We start from the raw sequence: 21,010 nt of genomic DNA on the forward strand, positions 1-21,010 counted from the left end.
TGAACATCCTCATGGGCCTGAGGATGAGTGGTGTCCTTATACAAAAGGGAAATTTGGACACAAACAGGCATAGAGGGAAACCCATGCAAAGAAACACAGAGAGAGACAGTCATCTGTAAGCCAAGGGGAAGGGGCCTGGAGTAGATCCCTCCATCCCTCAAAAGGAACCAACCCTGCCAACAACTTGATATTGGACTTCTAGCCTCCAGAACTGTGATACAATAAAATTCTATTGTTTAGGATACCCAGATTTGGAGCCCTAGCAAACTGATATACAACTAGTACTGAACAATTGAAACTTGGTTATGAAATCTTGAAGTTCAATACAGGAAGGGCATTCATCCTAGAGAAAACAGGAAAATCCAGTTCTAACAACTGTTGCAACTTCCATTACAGAACGAGAGGTTTCATACATTTTAGCATATATTTCATGGTTTTAAGTTGCTTTCTATTATAAATCAAATATAAATGATGACTTTCCTGTAGCCCTAAATTTTAACTCCATAGCTTGACTTTCGAGACCCTTGACAATATGATCTTAATCTAACTTGCCATGCTTATATCTCACTGTTGTTTTTCATAAACTTCATGGTCCAGTCAAATTAAGACACCAGTCCCAGAATAGGCCTGGGTATTCCTGTCTTCTCCACATCTTTCTACTTAGAATGGCCTTTTCATTCTTCATAATTACACATTGAAAAATCCAACAGTCTTCTTTCAAGGCCCAGTGGAAAAACCGTCACTCCTAAGATTTTTTTCACTCAATCTAAATGGTCTCTGAACTTCCATTTATGTTTTTGTTTCATTATTTTTATTTTAGTTGTCTGCATACATGTAATGTCCTCTGATTGACTGTAAGTTTTTTAGGGCAAGAAACAACTAGCACAGGTTAAGTGTTACGTGGGTTTCTCCTCCCAAAAGTGAAGACTCAGACAAGAGCATTGTGTGTGGGTCATTTGTTCTGAAGATGTAATCTCAGGGCTCAAGTGTGAGGAGACTGAGAAGAATGAAACAAGGAAAAATGGAAAGCCAAGCCAAGAGTGAGTTATTGAGCTGGTTACTCCTGTAACCAGCTGTAATCCCATGGGGGATTCTGAGGAATGGTCTAGACTATGCCTTATTTTTTTTACCCAAGAATAAAAGAAAAAGGAATATTTATCTAATGACTCCCATCCCTTTAGAAGTCGAGGATCTCTTCCCAGGGTATCTCTTGTACTTCCAGGTTTGTGCATAGACCAGAATAGCTGAACAGGCCTCTACAAACATCCTGTGGAGTGGTATTAGTGACATCATGGGGCATAAAGTGAGAAGTAGGTGGTGCAGCTATGACAAGGTGCTGCCGGGCTACACCTGCCTAGCACTGGCTGCCAGAGTAAGAGTCTCTAGAGACTGACTGATGAGTATGGAAAATAGCTGATATCATAAAGCGGGGGAATAAAGTCTGATAAAGCTCATTCCTTGCACTGCTCTAATCTGCTCATGCCCTATTTTAATAGTTTCCCCAAAGACAGGGATGCTGTGTATAGAAGCAGTACACATCAACTATATTCCTCCCTCTGATCAAAAGAGCAAAGGCTCTCCTGCATGCTAGTTCAGACAACTAGAATCTTAGCAAGATATCCAGCCACAGAAAACCAGACTCATTTTCCATTTGGCCTGAAGTGCAACACACTCTTGGTTTGCAACCCTGAGACAAGTATTCTACTGCAAGTAGTTTATTTCAGAGGTGTTCCCAGGAAACACCCTTGGAGGAATGAGGATATGAAATAAAAATAGAAAAGAAGCCAATAAAGCCATTTCTACCATAGAGAATCAGAATTCCATCCTACTGGGGGATTCAGGGAGAATGTAAAGTATATCTCAGGTTTGTCTCCCCCAAAATGGGTGAGAAAGTTGTGGTATTTATCTGTCAATTCCTTTCTGGCATTGGTTGATGGCTGCTTCCAAGGACAACTTCCAGCACTTCTGAATTGCCCTTTGTGTGGACTAAGTGGCTTCTCATGGCCAAGAAGAAAATCCTTCAGGCAAAGAGTGTCCAGTATTAGCAATAAACAGCCTTCAACATGCAGAGGCAAATGCTGACTGGAAATGAGGAGGACACCAATAGCTTTAGAAATCTGCTTTAGAAACCCAGCTACAAGTATAAAATGCATGGAGTTTTCTAACATTGACCCTGGCACAAAGGGACATTTATCAACTGAAGTTGTTTGAATAGATGCTTCTCTTGATTACATGATAAATTCAATGAATTCAGTCCTACCAAAGAAATAGGTGAATCCTGATGAATACAGATGCAAAAATCCACAACAAAATACCAGTAAACAGAATCCAACAACACATTAAAAGGATCATACACCATGTTCACGTGGGATTTATCACAGGGATGCAAGGATTCTTCAATATACACAAATCAATCAATGTGAAAACCATATTAACAAATTGAAGAATAAAAACCATATGATCATCTCAATAGATGAAGAAAAAGCTTCTGACAAAGTTCAACACCGATTTATGATAAAAACTCTCCAGAAAGTGGGCAGAGAGGGGACTTACCTCAACATAATAAAGACCATATACGACAAACCCACAGCAAACATCATTCTCAATGGTGAAAAACTGAAAGCATTTCCTCCAAGATCAGAAGAACAAGACAAGGATGTCCACTCTCACCGCTATTATTCAACATAGATTTGGAAGTCCTAGCCATGGCAATCAGAGAAGAAAAAGAAATAAAGTAATATAAATTGGAAAAGAAGAAGTAAAACTGTCACTGTTTGCAGATGACATGATACTATACATAGAGAATCCTAAAGATGCCACCAGAAAACTACTAAAGCTAATCAATGAATTTGGTAAAGTTGCAGGATACAAAAGTAATGCACAGAAATCTCTTATATTCCTATAAACTAATGATGAAAAATCTGAAACAGAAATTTAAGGAAAGACTCCCATTTACCATTGCAACAAAAAGAATAAAATACCTAGGAATAAACCTACCTAGGGAGGTAAAACACCTGTACTCAGAAAACTATTAGACACTGATGAAAGAAATTAAAGACGATACAAACAGATGGAGAGATATACCATGTTCTTGATTGGAAGAATCAACATTGTGAAAATAACTATACTACCCAAAGCAATCTACAGATGCAGTGCAATCCCTATCAAATTACCAATGGCATTTTTTACAGAACTAGAACAAAAAAATCTTAAAATTTGTATGGAGACAAAAAAGACCTCGAATAGCCAAAGCAGTCTTGAGGGAAAAAAACGGACCTGGAGGAATCAGACTCCCTGACTTCAGACTATACTACAAAGCTACAGTAATCAAGACAATATGGTACTGGCACAAAAACAGAAATATAGATCAGTGGAACAGGATAGAAAGCCCAGAGATAAACCCACACACCTATGGTCAACTAATCTATGACAAAGGAGGCAAGGATATACAATGGAGAAAAGACAGTCTCTTCAATAAGTGGTGCTGGGAAAACTGGACAGCTACATGTAAAAGAATGACATTAGAACACTCCCTAATGCCATACACAAAAATAAACTCAAAATGGATTAGAGACCTAAATGTAAGACTGGGCACTATAAAACTCTTAGAGAAAAACATAGGAAGAACACTCTATGACATAAATCACAGCAAAACCTTTCTTGATTCACCTCCTAGAGTAATGGAAATAAGACCTAATGAAACTTAAAAGCTTTTGCAAAGCAAAGGAAACTACAAACAGGACGAAAAGACAACCCTCAGAATGGGAGAAAATATTTGCAAACGAATCAAAGGACAAAGGGTTAATCTCCAAAATATATAAACAGCTTAAGCAGCTCACTATTAAAAAAACAAACAACCCAATCCAAAAATGGGCAGAAGACTTAAATAGACATTTCTCCAAAGAAGACATACAGATGGCCAAGAAGCACATGAAAACCTGCTCAACATCACTAATCATTAGAGAAATGCAAATCAAAACTACCATGAGGGATCACCTCACACCAGTTAGAATGGGCATCATCAGAAAATCTACAAACAACAAATGCTGGAGAGCGTGTGGAGAAAAGGGAACCCTCTTACACTCTTGGTGGGAATGTACATTGATACAGCCACTATGGAGAACAGTATGGAGGTTCCTTAAAAAACTGAAAATAGAATTACTATATGACCCAACAATCCCACTAGTGGGCATATACCCTGAGAAAACCATAAGTCAAAAGGAGTCATGTACCACAATGTTCATTGCAGCTCTATTTACAATAGCCAGGAAATGGAAGCAACTTAAGTGTCCATCGACAGATGAATGAATAAAGAAGATGTGGCACATATATACAATGGAATATTACTCAGCCATAAAACGAAATGAAAATGAGTTATTTGTAGTGAGGTAGATGGACCTAGAGACTGTCATACAGAGTGAAGTAAGTCAGAAAGAGAAAAACAAATACCGTATGCTAACACACATATACAGAATGTAAAAAAGAAAAAAAAAAAGGTTCTGAAGAACCTAGGGGTAGGACAGGAATAAAGACGCGGATGTAGAGAATGGACTTGAGGACACGGGGAGGGGGAAGGGTAAGCTGGGATGAAGTGAGAGTGCCATGGACTTACATATACTACCAAATGTAAAATAGATAGCTAGTGGGAAGCAGCTGCATAGCACAGGGAGATCAGCTTGGTGCTTTGTGACCACCTAGAGGGGTGAGATAGGGAGGGTGGGAGGGAGACGCAAGAGGGAGGGGATATGGGGATATATGTATATATATAGCTGATTCTCTTTGTTATAAAGCAGAAACTAACATACCATTGTAAAGCAGTTATATTCCAATAAAGATATTAAAAAAATAGGTAACTAATAAGAACCTGCTGTATAAAAAAATAAATTAAATTAAATTCAAAAATACAAAAAAAAAGAATTAGGTGAATCACTCATGTGGTAGAAATTAACTGTTTAAATAGAAATTATAACATTTCATCAAATTTATTACCACATATACATGGGAACCTGGGGCCTGAAAGGACATACCCATTTTTATCTACATCCTAAATTCAGAATCATGTTTATATCCATATTGATGCAAAATAAAGTCATTGCTGGAGCTTCCAAAAGCAGCAACATTTTTTCCGAAAGCAGCAGAGGAATATTTTTATATTTGTGTGTGATTTATTTCTTTTGCTTTGTCCATCAGTTTAATATTTATGGATGCTCTTAGATTAGCCCAAAAAAGTCTATGTTTGCTCTTCTCCTTGGGCCATTCCAAATAAGTTCTCTGGGCCATGAGAGCTTTGAGCTTGTGATAGCTGCTAGGAACAGAATACTGTGGAATGGGATCCAGCAAGATCAGGATTAAGTTATTAGATCCTTCACTGAAGAGATTGTGGTGGGCAAAGTAGAGTTCATAATGGCACCACTCACTCTGGACAAAGTTGGGAGACAAAACAAAGATGCACTTGTAACTTTTCTCAATGCAGTTTATGATATTTTCCACGATGCTCTTGCCGGGAACAAAGTTTCTCTCATGGAGACAAATTCTTATATCTTCTTTTTCTAGGTTTGGTATTAACTCATTCTTCACCCAGGCAGAATCATGCCCACTATATGAAATAAAAGCATGGAACTGGACAGTTCTTTGGAGTTCTTCTAAGGGTACATTCCTAGCCCTGCGCCGGGTCTGGGTCCACTGACACACCATCCTGAGATACCAGGGCAGATCCAAGTAGATACAGAGGGCAGTCACGGTAACAGCCAATACCAGCCCAGGGACCCCAATGGTGACAATCAGCAGAGCTGTGTTGCAGGATAATGGAGATACATGGAAGTCCTTTAGTGGGGTTCCCTTATAGCTTTCTGGATAATCACACTTATAAGAATCAGGCCAACCCTCTACCACTTCACCTGATACTTGGCCTACACTTTGGATAAAGTCTCTTAACTCACATGTACATTGGAATGGATTGTTCCCTGCTTTTAGGGACCTAATCTTCTGGCAGCTCTGGAAGAAATCAGCTGATGGGTTGGAGACTGAATTATAGTCAATGATCAGTATGGAAAGGCTGCTAAAGGTACCACATCCAGGAAGGTGGGCTAAAGAATTGGAAGCAACATTGAGTTCTTGCAAAGTTTCTAGACTGGTGACATCTTTAGGGATGCTCCTTATTCTGTTATTGTGGAGATCAAGAACCTTGACCCTGGGAGGTAAACATCTGAAAACGGAGTCAGTAAGTATATTTGACGACATATTTAAACTTAATAAACTTCTGGTCCAAGGGCAATTTCCTTCACTTTCATCATACTTTAGGGAATTCTGGCTAACATCCAATTGTTGTAGAGACTTCATCTCCTTGGTCATATGAACTATATTTGCAAGTTCTTTTAACTGATTCATTTGTAAACTGAGTGTCTTCAAATTAGCTAAGTTTGCACAGTTTTTAAAAACCATGTCTGTTAAGAGATTGTTGGAAAAATTCAAATACAGAAGTGGGCTAATTTGGGATGGGCAGACCATGTGGACCATGTGTGCAGCAGACACTGTGAGATGCTGGATGTTCATATTTGAAAGGGTTTTATAGATATAATCTTGTGGAAGACTGAACGCTTCATTGACAACTTGGTGTATAGACAAGGCCTTCAGTGAAGTACGAGAATAATCAAAATCTCTGAAGTCAACGCGACCTTGTAGTTTCACATTTGAAATTGAGAAATAGTTGATGTTTGTATGCCAAACCAACTGGAGGATCATAAAGAAGGAATTCCAAGTTGTTTCAATGTTGTTTAAAGTAAGATTTGATAACCTTGAATTCTTTTGAAGTTTTGACAGAACATTTTGGAAAGAAGAACACCCATTATCATCTAGCACACATTTGATATTAGACAGTTCCAGACTTACGGCGGTGCTGACTGACACATCCAAAATAAAATGGAATTCATTTCTTGTGGGGAAAACAATGTGCAGACTCTGGGTGTTAAGGTCTCGAAGGCTCTCAGGGTCTTCTTTTTCCCCGTATGTGTCTCCTAAGACCAGTAAAACCTTACTGATGTGCAAATAAGCAATCGGCAGCATGCTGGATTTTTGTAACTGTGTGGCACTCAACCCCAGAAATTCTAGTTGAGACATGTTGCCAAGCTCTTGGCATATGGGCAGAGCATCAAATGCATTAAATGAGAGGTCTAAGTGCTTGAGGTTCAGAGTAGGGTGGCAAGAAATCTTCTCCAGCTTGTTGTGGGACAAATCCAAGTATTCCAGTTCCTGGTTAAATCTGAAAACACTCATGTCAAGATACTGGATTCTATTATGAGAAATTATCAAAATCTTCAGCTTTGATAGTGATATGATGTCAGAAGTCCAAAGTTCAGAAATGTAGTTTTGTGATATATCTAAGATTGTTGTGTTCAGGGACAGGTCTTTGGGAACATGGGTAAGACCTGTTTTTGATCTGTCAACTAAAAATTCACTTTCATCAGATAACTGGGTTCTGATCTCAAGTATTAATATGAAGATGATGGCAAAATAGAAGATGCTAGAATTCGTTTTAGTCATTTTGTAACAGTAGACAATCCTAAGAGTAGTTGCTATTCTTCAGAGCATCTTGATACAGATACAGATCCTAGGGGGAAAAAAATCAACATTAACTGACTGTATTAAATTAGGCATGGCCGACATTAAACATTTTTTACTAGAGACTCATTAAATGAAGGCTACATTATTTGGAGTCACACAACCTGAAACCAGGAAAATGTACATATTTATAAACAATTATATTATCTCTAATCAAATAACTTTTAATATGGATATGTAATGGGTTGAATGGTGACCCTCCCCCCAAAAAAGATATGTCTGCCTCCTAACCATGTCCTAATCTCCTAACTGAATATTATCTAATTTAGAAAAAGGGTATTTGTAGAGATAATTAAGTTAAGAATCTTGAGAAGATCATCCTGGATTATCTAGGTGGTCTCTAAATCCAGTGACAATTATCCTCATAAGAGAAAGAGGGAGCGTTATTTACAATAGCCAAGATACGGAAGCAACCTAAGCGTTCATCAATAGACAAAAGATAAAGATGTGGTATACGTATACAATGGAATATTACCCAGCCGCTAAAAAAAAAAAAAAAAAATGAAACCTTGCCATTTGCAACAACATGGATAGATCTAGAAGGTATTATGCTAAGTGGAATAAGTCAGACAGAGAAAGACAAAAACCACATGATCTCACTTATATGTGGAATCTAAAAAACAAAACGAACAAAATGAAAACAGATTCACAGATACAGAGAATAAATATGTGCCAGTGGGGAGGGGGATGGAGGGTGGGAACAATAGGTGAAGGGGATTAAGAGGTACAAACCACCAGTTATATAATAAATAAGTTATGGGGATGTAATATACAGCATAAGGAATATGGTCAATAATATTGCAATAACTCTGTATGGGGACAGATGGTTACTAGACATATCGTGGTGATCATTCCATAATGTATTCAAATGTCAAATCATTAGGCAGTACATCAACTACATTTCAGTTAAAAATAATAATTAGAATTTTTTAAGCATAAAAAATTATAAACAAGAGAAAGGCAGAGGAATATTTGACAGAGACAACAAAGACATGGAGAAGAAGGCCATATGAAAATATGAAGATGGCCATATGAAGGCAGAGAGTGGAATGATACACCCACAAGGCAAGGAATGCCAATAGCCAGAGGGCCACCAGAAGCCGGAGAGGCTCTGGAGAGAGTGCAGCCCTGCTGACGCCTTGAATTTAGACTTCTGGCCTCCACATCTATGAGAGAACAAGCTTCCGTTGTTTTAAGCCACCAAGTTTATGGTAACTGGTTACAACAGCCACAGGAAACTAATACAGAGGGGTTTACACATTCAAGGCGAGTCCTCTGACCCCAACCTCCCCAAGATCCTTTAGAGCTCACGCTAGGATTCACAGCTGGTGTACTTTCTATATTTGATACGTATCTCCCCATGGCTTTTTTGAGAGTTCCATCCCTGTGTGGTTGAATTAGGATTCTTTTTGCATTACCTTTTGTTACCTACACACAGTTTGGTGCCTAACTTTGGTCTTATTCAAAAGACAAGGATGTCCACTCTCGCCACTCTTATTCAACATAGTTTTGGAAGTCCTAGCCATGGCAATCAGAGAAGAAAAATAAATAAAAGGAATACAAACTGGAAAAGAAGAAGTAAAACTGTCACTGTTTGCAGATGACATGATACTATACATAGAGAATCCTAAAGATGCCACCAGAAAACTACTAGAGCTAATCAATGAATTTGGTAGAAGTTGCAAGACACAAAATTAATGCACAGAAATATCTTGCATTCCTATATACTAACAACGAAAGATCAAAAAGAGAAATTAAGGAAACAATCCCGTTCACCATTGCAACCAAAAGTGGCGGGGGGAGGGGTGGTAGTGGTGGGATGAATTGGGAGATTGCGATTGACATATATACACTAATATGTATAAAATAGATAACTAATAAGAACCTGCTGTATAAAAAATAAAATAAAATTCAAAAGTTCCATAAATAAAAGAGTTCTCCTGCCAATGTAGGGGACACAGATACGAGCCCTTGTCCGGGAAGATCCCACATGCCAAGAAGCAACTAAGCCCGTGCACCACAACTACTGAGCCCTCGTGCCACAACTACTGAAGCCCACACACCTAGAGCCCGTGCTCCACATCAAGAGAAGCCACCGCAATGAGAAGCCCACGCACTGCAACAAAGAGTAGCCCCCGCTTGCCGCAACTAGAGAAAGCCCATGCGCAGCAACGAAGACCCAACGCAGCGAAAAATAAATAAAATTAATTAAAAAAAAAAAGTAAGGGTGGTATTTTTATGTCATTGTTTGTATTTGGCTGAAAGACCCAGACATGACCCAAGTCTTCCTCTCTAGCTTCCTGAAAGAGCTACTCATACAAGGAGAAATATTTCAATGAGAATAAAAATAATACTCAATTACTGCCTGGGCCAGTGCCTAATATCTCAGAACAGAACCATCCTGTATAAGCTATATTGAAGTAAAAGTGGTTTGGGCTTATGGCTCGAGTGGGTTTCCCTACTTATTCCTAAACCTGAATCCAAATCTGGGGATCTTTTAACTTTCTGGCCAAACTCCAGAGTTCAAGGAAGTAGTGGTCAGCACCATCAGGTATGGTGCACAGCGTGTGACTGGAGAGACAAAGGGCAGAGACAGGATCCCACACACAGACAGTGAGTGCTTAGCACACAGTGAACCCATCACAAGCAAGATGAAAGCGGTCTTTGTTTGCTTAACAACGGCAACCATCACAGCAAATTTAAATTTATAAAACTGAGACAAGCTGGGACCTGGGACCCTTTGTGGCAGTGCTGCAGTGCTTGTATCTGGACAAATGACTCCTCAAGCAACAAAAAAAACCCAAAACAACTATAAGGGACTAAAAATAACTGCGTGCATGTGCAGTTGGGGCAAATTCTGGACAAAAGACACAAAAAGACCAAAAAAGCCCAGCTGCCGCTTCTAAAGAGCCTGGAGCAAAAACATGGTGTCGGGAGCAAAAGCAGGGTACTGCGCATGCCCACTGCACACAACACCACAAAGGGGCGGGCAAACCACCAAGCCACACCTCCAGCGACCCCCCTGGATACACCCCTAACCTCACTCCAAATAAGGAACCAGCTTGCCACCCCGCTCCACCTCGGGCCAGCAAGCAAGGGAAACTGTTACTTGTTCTTGCTCCCCTCTGCTGTGGCAGGGGCCCCAATAAAGCCTTGCCTGAGTTTCCTGTCTGGCCTCTAGTCAATTTCTATTTATTGGGGAAGTCCAAGAACCCTGGTCAGTATCAAAACTGCCTGTCTTCAAGCATTTAATGAAAGCATGGCTTCAGTTTTCTATCTAGCTTAATTAGTTGACTCAAATATCTTCTATTTGCTCAACCTCCATGTTGCCCTTTCATTTATAGTCATTATCTGAAGCACTCAATTTATGAAACCATCATATTACACCTGAGATGAATGGCCAGCTCTTTTTACATTCCTTTCTGTTTATGCCTGACTGTCCCATCCCTTTAACGGGAAGAGATTTGTTAACTAAGTTAGGGACCACTCTTTCTCCAGGGGCAAGGAAACCACCCTCATCACCAAACGGTTCTAACAAAAAGCAAAAAGGAACAGATAAATTCTGAAGCTAAAATAGAAGCCTTAGTAGACCCTGGAATGTGCAATATCGAGGTTCCGGGCTTGGCCAAAGATATCCAGCCAGTGATTAAGTAAAAAGGGTTATACAGTGTCTAAATATAAGGTACAAATTTCTTAAACCTAAGGAAGATCTTCAAAAATGTTTGGAAGTAGATTAACAAAATAGGAGGCCACTGGTCTGACTAAACTGACCATAGCTGATATTCAGACCCTGATAGGAATTTTGGAAGAGGCCTTCTCCCCTAAGCTAAATGAGGAAAAGTAAAACTTTCCAACATAGGTGAATGGGTATGTCAGTCCTTCAATATCATTGAGGTAACCACCCAATTCTTTGAAAAGGAAAACAAAACTTCCTTGTTTTATAAATGTAGTCTTTACAGGACCAGAGGTGTGGTTCCAAAAATAATCCAAAACTCACCAATCCTTTTGCCACTCCCAAAGCCTTGAAAGTATTAAACAAAGGGGAAACAAAATCATCCTAGGAGGAACTTGCCTGTACCTTTGAGATGCAAATGTCCTATCTGGTCTTTTCAGGAACCCTAATTTCTGACATCTTTTTAAATGGAAATTTTAAAAAAGAGGGTAAAGTAATTTAGAACTTGACTTGTCAAGGATAAATAGAAATCTTAAGTGCCTTTTCTGTAAACACTAGTAAAATGGGTTTGTTCATCTGCTAGAAACCCAGTTTGAATCCAGCCCCTTGTAACTGATGGCTTTTATGTTATACCTGACTGAGGGCTGAAATTTTGAAATGGGTACTATAAGGCCTCTGTGTTTGTTTGTGTGTTCATATGTATCTACGTGTGTTGTAGGTGTATGATATTGCAAAAAAATGAATTTGTAAAAGAGCTCTACTTAATAGGCTTAAAAAAAATTAAGTGCTTATATAAATACTCAGAAATAGAAAATAATCTGGCCAGAGTGAATTTCAGGTTCATGTTATCTGGATAATATTCACTACTAAACTGATATCTGGTATTGAAGGTGGCTTAAGCTTGTTGGTTTGATTAATATAGACATGTAAGAGTCATCAATGTTAAGTATAATACTTCTGTTGTAACTAGGTTTTTTTTTAAGCTTTTTTTCCCATACATACATTTATTTATTTATTTATTTATTTATTTATGGCTGCATTGGGTCTTCGTTGCTGCACACGGGCTTTTTCTAGTTGCAGCGAGCGGAGGCTACTCTTCCTTGCGGTGTGTGGGCTTCTCATTGTGGTGGCTTCTCTGGTTGTGGAGCATGGGCTCTAGGTGCACAGGCTTCAGTAGTTGTGGCATGCGGGCTCAGGAGTTGTGGCTTGTGGGCTCTAGAGCGCAGGCTCAGTAGTTGTGGTGCACGGGCTTAGTTGCTCTGTGGCATGTGGAGTCTTCCCGGACCTGGGCTCGAACCCATGTCCCCTGCATTGGCAGGCGGATTCTTAACCACTGTGCCACCAGAGAAGGTCATCTAATTGGCTTTTGATCAGGCCACTATTAAAGGTGGCTGAAAGTGGGAAGAGGGAGGGGTCAAGATCAAAGTTTTGCTAAAACTCATTCATAGAGAAGATCACTCATGGGCTTTTACCAAATGGAGGCTAATCATGTCTTTTCCGACAAACTGGATTTCAGAGAAAATCTGGTGCTCAAAGTTTTTTCCATGGATATTTCAAACTTTCTTCAAAAAGTGATTTTTGAAATCTCCATGTGAAAAACACGCTAGCTAACAATCTCTTTTCTCCGATAAGGTCTAAGACATTTCCTGTGGGTTCGTTGCTGTTGTCGGCATGCTCAAGGAATCCAACCTCATAACTCCACTCTGGTCTTTTAAAACAACAGTAACAAAACAACAAATGGGCAAATAAAGCTAAGAAATGCTAGCTAGCTGTCTTCCTCTGAACTTGTGCTCAGCCTGGTGCTGCATGATGTCCTATACAAGCTGGATGCAATTCTTGCTGGAATCAGCTTTTCTCCCACAGCAAGCAAAGTCAACTTCCCTAAGAACCCTGAGATTCTTTTTGACTTGTACTATTCTGTCTCTCTCTGTTTCCTCCTAGCCCCTCACAATTTGTTTAAGCGGGAGGCATGTCTATAAATCTATTTTTGTGACTGAAAGAATGAACGTCCTCCCCCCTTCCACTCTCACTTACCATTACTTCCCCCAGGTCCATAAATGGAGATAAGGGGGCTCTTTGATTAACAATTCAGTTCCTGGCTCCCAAAAGGCATTTGATTTTGTGAACCAAATCTAGAAACTAATGCCCAGGACAGGGAAGTCAGCAGGGCAGAAAGAAAGCACTTTAGCACTCACAAGCTCATCCCCACTCTGAGTTGCCCACCCGCCTCTTTTTTTTTCTCCCTATTATCCAATAGGTCAGCAGTCCCCAACCTTTTTGGCACCAGGGACTGGTTTCGTGGAAGACAATTTTTCCACAGAAGTGGGTGGGTGGGGGATGGTTCAGGCAGTAATGCCAGCGATGGGGAGCGGTGGGGAGCGGCAGGTGAAGCTTCACTCACTTGCCCGCCACTCACCTCCTGCTATGCGGCCCGGTCCCTAAGAGGCTGCGGACTGGTAGCAGTCCACAGCCCGGGAGTTGGGGACCCCTGTAATAGGTAACCAGGGGCCAAACATACTTGTAATTATGTACACCCAGGCATTGATATATCCACCTCTCCTAAGGAAAAACTTTAATTCTCAAAGAACATGCTTTCTTTTAACTTTTTAAAATATTTTACTTAACCCAGTATATCCAAAATATCATTTTAACATGCCATCAATATAAAACATTATTAATAAGATATCATCTATAATATTCTTCATTCTAAGTCTTCAAAATCCAGTGTGTGTTCTACATTCACAGCCCATCTCATCTGGGCTCCCCACATTTCAGGTGTTCCATGGGCACACATGGCTAGTGGCTCTACCATATTGGATGGCCTGAGCCTAGATGGAGTTATCACAGCCATGCAAATAAGTACAAGCCTAAGTCCAGTCAATAGCAGCTCAAAGAGCTAACTCAAAACAGAGGTTCCATATCTTAGAGCCTAGGCACCTCTTTACTTCTCTCAATAGCAGTTTCTGCCCACTCTTGATTCCATACCCAGGTGTTTCTTTTTGGATCCAGGGCAATGTAAATGTTCTGCCAATTAGATGGGACCTGTATGTGTTGTTTGTTTTTTTAAAACAAAAGTTTTATTGAGATGTAATTCATATACCATAAAAAATGTCACCCATTTAAAGTGTACAATTCAGTGACTTCAGATCAATTCACAGAACTGTGCGACCATTACCGCAAGCAATTTAGAACATTTTCATCACCCTGAAAAGAACCACACCCCTTAGCTGTCACCCTCCAATGCCCCATTTGCCTCAGACCTGGACAATCACTACAGATTGTACTAATCTCTATAGATTTGCCTATTCTGGATATTTCATATAAATGGAATCATATTAGAAGTGGTTCTTTGTGTGGTTTTTTTTCTTTCACTTAGACTAGTGTTTTCAAGATCCATCCATGTTGAACCATGTGTCAGGATTTCATTTCTTTGTTGCTAAATAACTTTCCATTGTATGGATATACCACATTTTATTTATCCATTCATCAGCTGATGGATATTTGGGTTGTTTACACTTATGGCTCTTATGAATGTATAAACATTCACGTACAAGTTTTTGGTAGACATACTCTCTCTTGGGTGGATACTTAGATACTTAGGCATGGACTTGCTGCATCGTATGGTAACTGTGTTTAGCCTTTTGAGGAGTTCCAGGCTAGCTGCACCATTTTACCTTTCCACCAACAGTGTATAAATGCTCCAATTTCTCCATATCCTTGCTAACACTTGTTATCATCTGACTTTTATTATAGCCTTCTTACTGGGAATGAAGCAGCATCTCATTATGGTTTTAATTTGCATTTCCTTGATACCTAATGATGTTGAGCATCTTTTCATGTGTAGATTAGCCATTTATATATCTTCTTTGCAAATTTGCTGAACTTGTGTATTAGTTCTAATGGCTTTTTAGTGGATTCCTAAGTATTTTCTGCAATTAAAATCATGTCATCTGCAAAATGTCATCTTCTTCCTTTCCAAGATGGATACCTTTTATAACATGTTCTTGCCTAACTGCCCTGGCTAGCATTCCCAGTACAATGTGGAACGGAAGTGGTGTGAGCAGACATCCTCGTCTGGCTCCAAATGTTAGGGAAGAGCTTTGAGAACCATTAAGTATGATGTTAGCTGTGAGTTTTCCATCTATGCTTTTTATCAGGTTGTGGAAGTTCCCATCCGTTTCTAGTTTGTGAGTGTTTTTTTTTTCCGGAAGAGGCAGAAGTATTGTTTCTTAATCAACAAGGAAGAAAACAAATGCTCTGACCACAGTGTCCTAGTTCGGGAGATGCCTCTCCCAGTGGAGTTAGTACAGTTGACCCTTGAACAAAGCAGGTGTTAAGGGTGCCTAATATGATTATAACTTTACAGTTGGCCCTTTGTAGCTGTGGTTCCGCATCCTTGGATTCAACCAACCGCAAATAGTGTAGTACAGTAGTACATATTTATTGAAAAAGTATCTGTGTGTAAGTGGACCAGTGCAGTTCAAACTCATCTTGTTCAAGGGTCAGCTGTACTCACAGCTGTGTTCCATTCCTTCCTTCCCTCCCTATTTTCCTGACAGAAAGTACAATTCCTCTCTCTAACCTGACCCCAGAGTTCAAACTGTGCCCCATGAAGCTGGCTGGGAATGAAAGATGACATCACTACGACATTTAGCATTTAATTAATTCTCCCTTATCTACTTAAAATTTTCCAGCAATTGTTTTTTAAGTTGCCACCTGAGTAAATCTTAGGCTAAGGCCAACCTGTCTCCAGCTACTGACCTGAGGGGAGGGTTCCTCTTTTAGCTTCACGAAATGTTAACCAGCAACTTTGTACACAATCTTGGTCCAAGTTTTTTACTGTTGGCTTAGGATAAATTCCTGGAAGGAGTAAATAAATGTCTTGGATGGGTTTTCATGTTTATTGATAATTTCTATCACTTCTGTGAATTACTTGTTCACGTCATTGCCTATATCAGGGTTATGATTTCACTATTATACATTCTCTTTTATGTTACTGACACTAACCCTCCATCAAACTTTCTGCAAACATCTTCCCTCATTGTTTATCTTTTTATCCCATGATCTTTTGAACCAATAAGTACATAACGTTTTATATAAACAGGTAAGTTGACTTTCTCTTTGCTACTACTATCAGTTAGTTGTGTGCTGGTGAACCAGGTTACAAAACAAAAATAAAAAGCCTGATTTTTTAGCACTTGCCAATATCTATGGTGTAAGTATTTCCAGTATAGCTGATTTCTAGTTACCAACTGACCTGCCTGCAAAATTTCTGAATATTTAACCACTGGTTCTCACAAGTGTGTACAAACCAGCTCCAGCAGACTACTGCTATATATTGCTTTTAGGTTTCGAGAGTTATTCTTCATAACAAGGTCAGATAGATATATGTGTATATGATCTCCTCAAACATAATTTTTCAGTTAATTTGATTTTTTTATTATCCAAGTAATAAATGTTTACTGAAGAAAACAGGAAATATGAATAAATAAAAACAAAATTTCAAATCAATAATAACTTACCATATAGAGATACACCAATATCACTTTTGGAGCAACCATGTAGACTTTTTTTTTTTTTTTTTTTCCGGTACGCGGGCCTCTCACTGCTGTGGACTCTCTGGTTGCGGAGCACAGGCTCCGGATGCGCAGACTCACGGGCCCAGCCACTCCGCGGCACGTGGGATTTTCCCGGACCGGGGCACGAACCCGCGTCCCCTGCATCGGCAGGCGGACTCTCAACCACTGCGCCACCAGGGAAGCCCCAGACTTTATAATATATATGTAAACATGCTTTAGGCTCTTGATACCTGTTGCCAAATTGCTATTCACATATCCGCCCCCTCAGATGGCACTGGACCAAGTATTCTGTTTTGTAATCTGCTTTTCTTTTTTTAAATTAATTAATTAATTTGTTATTTTTGGCTGTGTTGGGTCTTCGTTTCTGCGCGAGGGCTTTCTCTAGTTGCGGCGAGCAGGGGCCACTCTTTACCGCGGTGCTCACTGTTGCGGCCTCTCTTGTTGTGGAGCACAAGCTCCAGACACGCAGGCTCAGTAGTTATGGCTCACGGGCATAGCTGCTCGGCGGCATGTGGGATCCTCCCAGACCAGGGCTCGAACCCGTGTCCCCTGTATTGGCAGGCAGATTCTCAACCACTGTGCCACCAGGGAAGCCCTAATCTGCTTTTCTTAATCCATAATGCGTCATAAATGTCTGTTTATATCAGTAAATATCCACCTACAGCTTTGTTATTATTGGCTGAATAATATTCCATTTTATTTACAATGTATTTTTAAAATATTTTAATTAACAATGTATTCAAGCAATCTTTTTAAGTTGTCTCCAAACTTCACATTATTATCATAAACAACTCTGCAATAAGCATCATGTTCACCCATTTTCTTAGGATGTGTATGAGCAATTATTTCCTTAGGATACATTCCATGAAGTGAACTCTTTGAAACAACTGACATAAATCCATACCATTTTTCTCTGCCTATTGCTATGAATATGCCTTTTTGATTTTTTATATGTCTTTTTTAAATGATTTAATCCAAATTTAGAATAGATTTTTAGGTTGTTCATCTGCCATATAATTCAATAGCCTACTGACAATTTTGGTTTCCCTTCTGTTGGTTCTGCTGATTATGGTATAGGGTGTTGACTGGAACTTTTCCTATGACTTGGGTCCAAAACCAAGGACTAGGAAGTGTTACTTACCCCATATTCTAAGGAGAGCTCCCAACAATTCGGGCCAAGCACTTCCTAAAGCAGTTAAACCAGACAGTGCAATCCCCACCATCACCCCATCCTCACATTTCCCAGGTACATATACATAAAGAGGCAGCAGTGAGAGAGTCAGCAGCATTGAGATACCAGTGTTTATGATGTAAGGCTACACCCTATGATATGGGGAAAGGAGACCTTTAGATGGAATTGGAGATTGAAAATGTTAAGCTAGAGTGCACTGTTAATACCTCAAAAGGGCTGAAGATGTCTGAAATCTGCTCACAAAAGTTACTTCATATTTAGACTTGACTCTGTTGAGATTCCTTACTCCGTGCTTCCAATGCAGGAGGCGTGGGTTCGATCCCTGGTCTGGGAACTAAGATCCCACATGCCATGCGGCCAAACAAACAAACAAAAAACAGAAAGTCCCTGTGGCTTTAGAAATCCCTTTAAGTCTCTTTATCTGCCTGTAATTTATTCTAATTCTCTTCCGATCAAACCAATCTCCAGAAATCTAGACAGAAAGTGACTTCCTCCTTTCCCAGTGCTGTGTTCTGTGTTCTCATTAAGACTCACTCTCTCCTCCATTTATATCCCAGTCATCCAGTCACTGTCTCTTAGCCATGCTTTCACACCCCTCCATCCCATCTTCTCTGCCAATCTCTCCCTTTTTTGGACTTCAGAACTGTGAGAAATACATTTCTGTGGTTTAAGCTACCCAGCCTGTGGTATATTGTCAGGGCAGCCTTAGCAGACCCCTACACCACTCTTCTCGATAATGGTCATGAGGCAGGTAACCCTGCTCCCCACTCCTCAATCCCCGTCCTCACTCACCACCATGACAGCAGGTCATGACAAGGAGCTTGACTTTTGTTCTTACTGCAAGGGGAGGTCATTAGAACGTTTTAAGCAGGGGAGTGGCTTAAAATAATTTATACTTTAAAAATAATTACTCTGATTGCTGTTTGGAGAATGTATGAGGCAAGAGTAAAAGCAGGGAGGCCAGTGAGTTTACTGCAGTCATACAGGTGAGAGATATTGGTGGCTTAGTCGGGACAGCAGATGCTCTGCTCCAGGTTACAGAGTGGAACATGCACACTCTGTCCCTGATGGCCTGCAGACTCACCTGGGGGTGGCAGTAGAAAAAAAGGGAGGGAAGAATATCACAAAAGCTGCGTGGGTCCATGAGACACTTCTGTATCCTTGAAATAAACACGCCCTTTCCCAAGTTGGTATCTGCTACTTGCAACTGGAAGAATTCAAAAGAGGAAACAGAGGATTCCTGGAGATAGAACATCTTTATCTAAAAAACAAACTGATCTCTTATGATAGAGCTTTCATATGTCTGAAATGTGTATGGTTTCATACGTGGCAAAAATACAGGTTTTGTTTAATTCTATTTGAAAATGCCAAAATTCTATATTTTCATATAAAATATATTCTATATTTTCTAAATACTGTCAACAGTATTTTGTGGGAAACATATTGGAACCATTTAAAAATATTTGATCATTTAGAAGGTGTGACATAGTATGTTGTTTGCTTTTTTTATGATTTATTTTTTTATTTTTGGCTGTGTTGGGTCTTTGTTGCTGCGCACGGGCTTTCTCTAGTTGCGGCGAGCGGGGTCTACTCTTCCTTGTGGTGAGCAGGCTTCTCACTGCGGTGGCTTCTCCTGTTGCAGAGCACGGGCTCTAGATGTGCAGGCTTCAGTAGCTGTGGCATGCAGGCTCAGTAGTTGTGGCTCGCGGGCTCTAGAGCGCAAGCTCAGTAGTTATGGTGCACGGGCTTGTGAGATTTTCCCAGACCAGCAATCAAACCTGTGTTCCCTGCATTTGCAGGCGGATTCTTAACCACTGCGCCACCAGGGAAGTCCCAGTTGTTGTTTGCTGTTTTGGTTTTGTTTGTTGGCTTGGGGATTTTTTAGTTTAGGGAACAAGTCCAACAGGGGCTAGAGAAAATTTACCATTTGGGAAAGGGCCTGTGGAAGAAAGTAAGTGCTCTCCTGAAGAAAAGGAAGGGCTAATGCAGAGAGAAGATGACTCTACTACAATTTCATTAAGGCTAGTTTCTTTATAACTATTAATTATGAAACTAGTTTATTGAATGAGCTAAGTCCAGAAGGAAAGGGCTTTATTTTTCTCTCTAACCATAGCTTTACAAGCAAGTTTTGTTGAATCTCTCCCTCTATAAGGATCTATTCAGGATCTATCCTGAATCCTGAATCCCACAGATTTTAGTGACAAGTCTCATTTTAGTAATTGCACCTCTATTTCAGGCATTGAAATGTCCAGGCCAGTCCAGTTTAACATCAGTCTCACACCTAATTTAAAATTCTGCTTGGCCCTGGCTCGGGCCTTTCTTGCAGTGAAGCGGGGAAGGAGTGTGGTCAATATCATCACTCTTCCTCCATCTTCTCTGCCTTCTCTATATTCTGGATGTTCCCAGGCCCCTGCAAGTGAAGAGAGTATTAGAGAAAAAGGAGCAAGTCTCCCTGCAATTAACAACTGGATAAGGCAGGCAGGCCATCACGCCTCTGCCTCTGATTATGGCGGAGTCCAAATGTTGGCTCTTTCACAGGATGCATCTGTGGGTCATTCAGAGGCCTTGGGGGGATCCCACATTGCACAGCTCTTTGATGCAAGTGGCACATTCTCTGGCTGACCTCTTGCAGCACCCCCCTGACTCCCCAAGTCATACGCCTCTTCTCCCTAACCCCTTGCCTCTTAGCAGTATTGTCCCTTTGCCCAACAGGCTGCCCTATTAGCTAAGGTCATATCATGACACCTCAAGCCCAGATACCCTTCCCATGGTCATTATGGCCCACAGGAAATCCACAACACTTCTGCCATGCCAAATAATGGAAGGGTAGGTTGCAATCACTGCTTCCTTTCTTTCCTCATTCTGCTATTTCGGGCTGCCCAAGCCACCCTCTTACCTCCTGAATTCTCTAGGTGAGAAGCACTCATGCATTCATTCAACAAATATTTA

General features: G+C 40.2%; 1 protein-coding gene across 4 annotated transcripts in view; it reads right to left on the minus strand.

The window, feature by feature from the left end:
• Nucleotides 1–4,802: 4,802 nt before the first annotated feature.
• The window catches only part of TLR1 (toll like receptor 1), a 43,811-nt gene continuing 27,603 nt past the window's right edge, over nucleotides 4,803–21,010 (minus strand). For 3 of the 4 annotated variants that reach the window (XM_073805155.1, XM_033856930.2, XM_033856928.2), the window contains exon 2: nucleotides 4,803–7,606. In XM_073805155.1, coding sequence (XP_073661256.1) covers nucleotides 5,149–7,539 — 2,391 coding nt within the window. In that variant the 5' untranslated portion in view covers nucleotides 7,540–7,606 and the 3' untranslated portion in view covers nucleotides 4,803–5,148. Of the gene's footprint in view, nucleotides 7,607–16,051; nucleotides 16,151–21,010 lie in introns of all 4 variants that reach the window. The other variant, XM_033856927.2, reaches the window with a different exon arrangement.

Source organism: Tursiops truncatus, chromosome 5 (assembly GCF_011762595.2).
Source record: "Tursiops truncatus isolate mTurTru1 chromosome 5, mTurTru1.mat.Y, whole genome shotgun sequence".
Lineage (NCBI taxonomy): Eukaryota > Metazoa > Chordata > Mammalia > Artiodactyla > Delphinidae > Tursiops > Tursiops truncatus.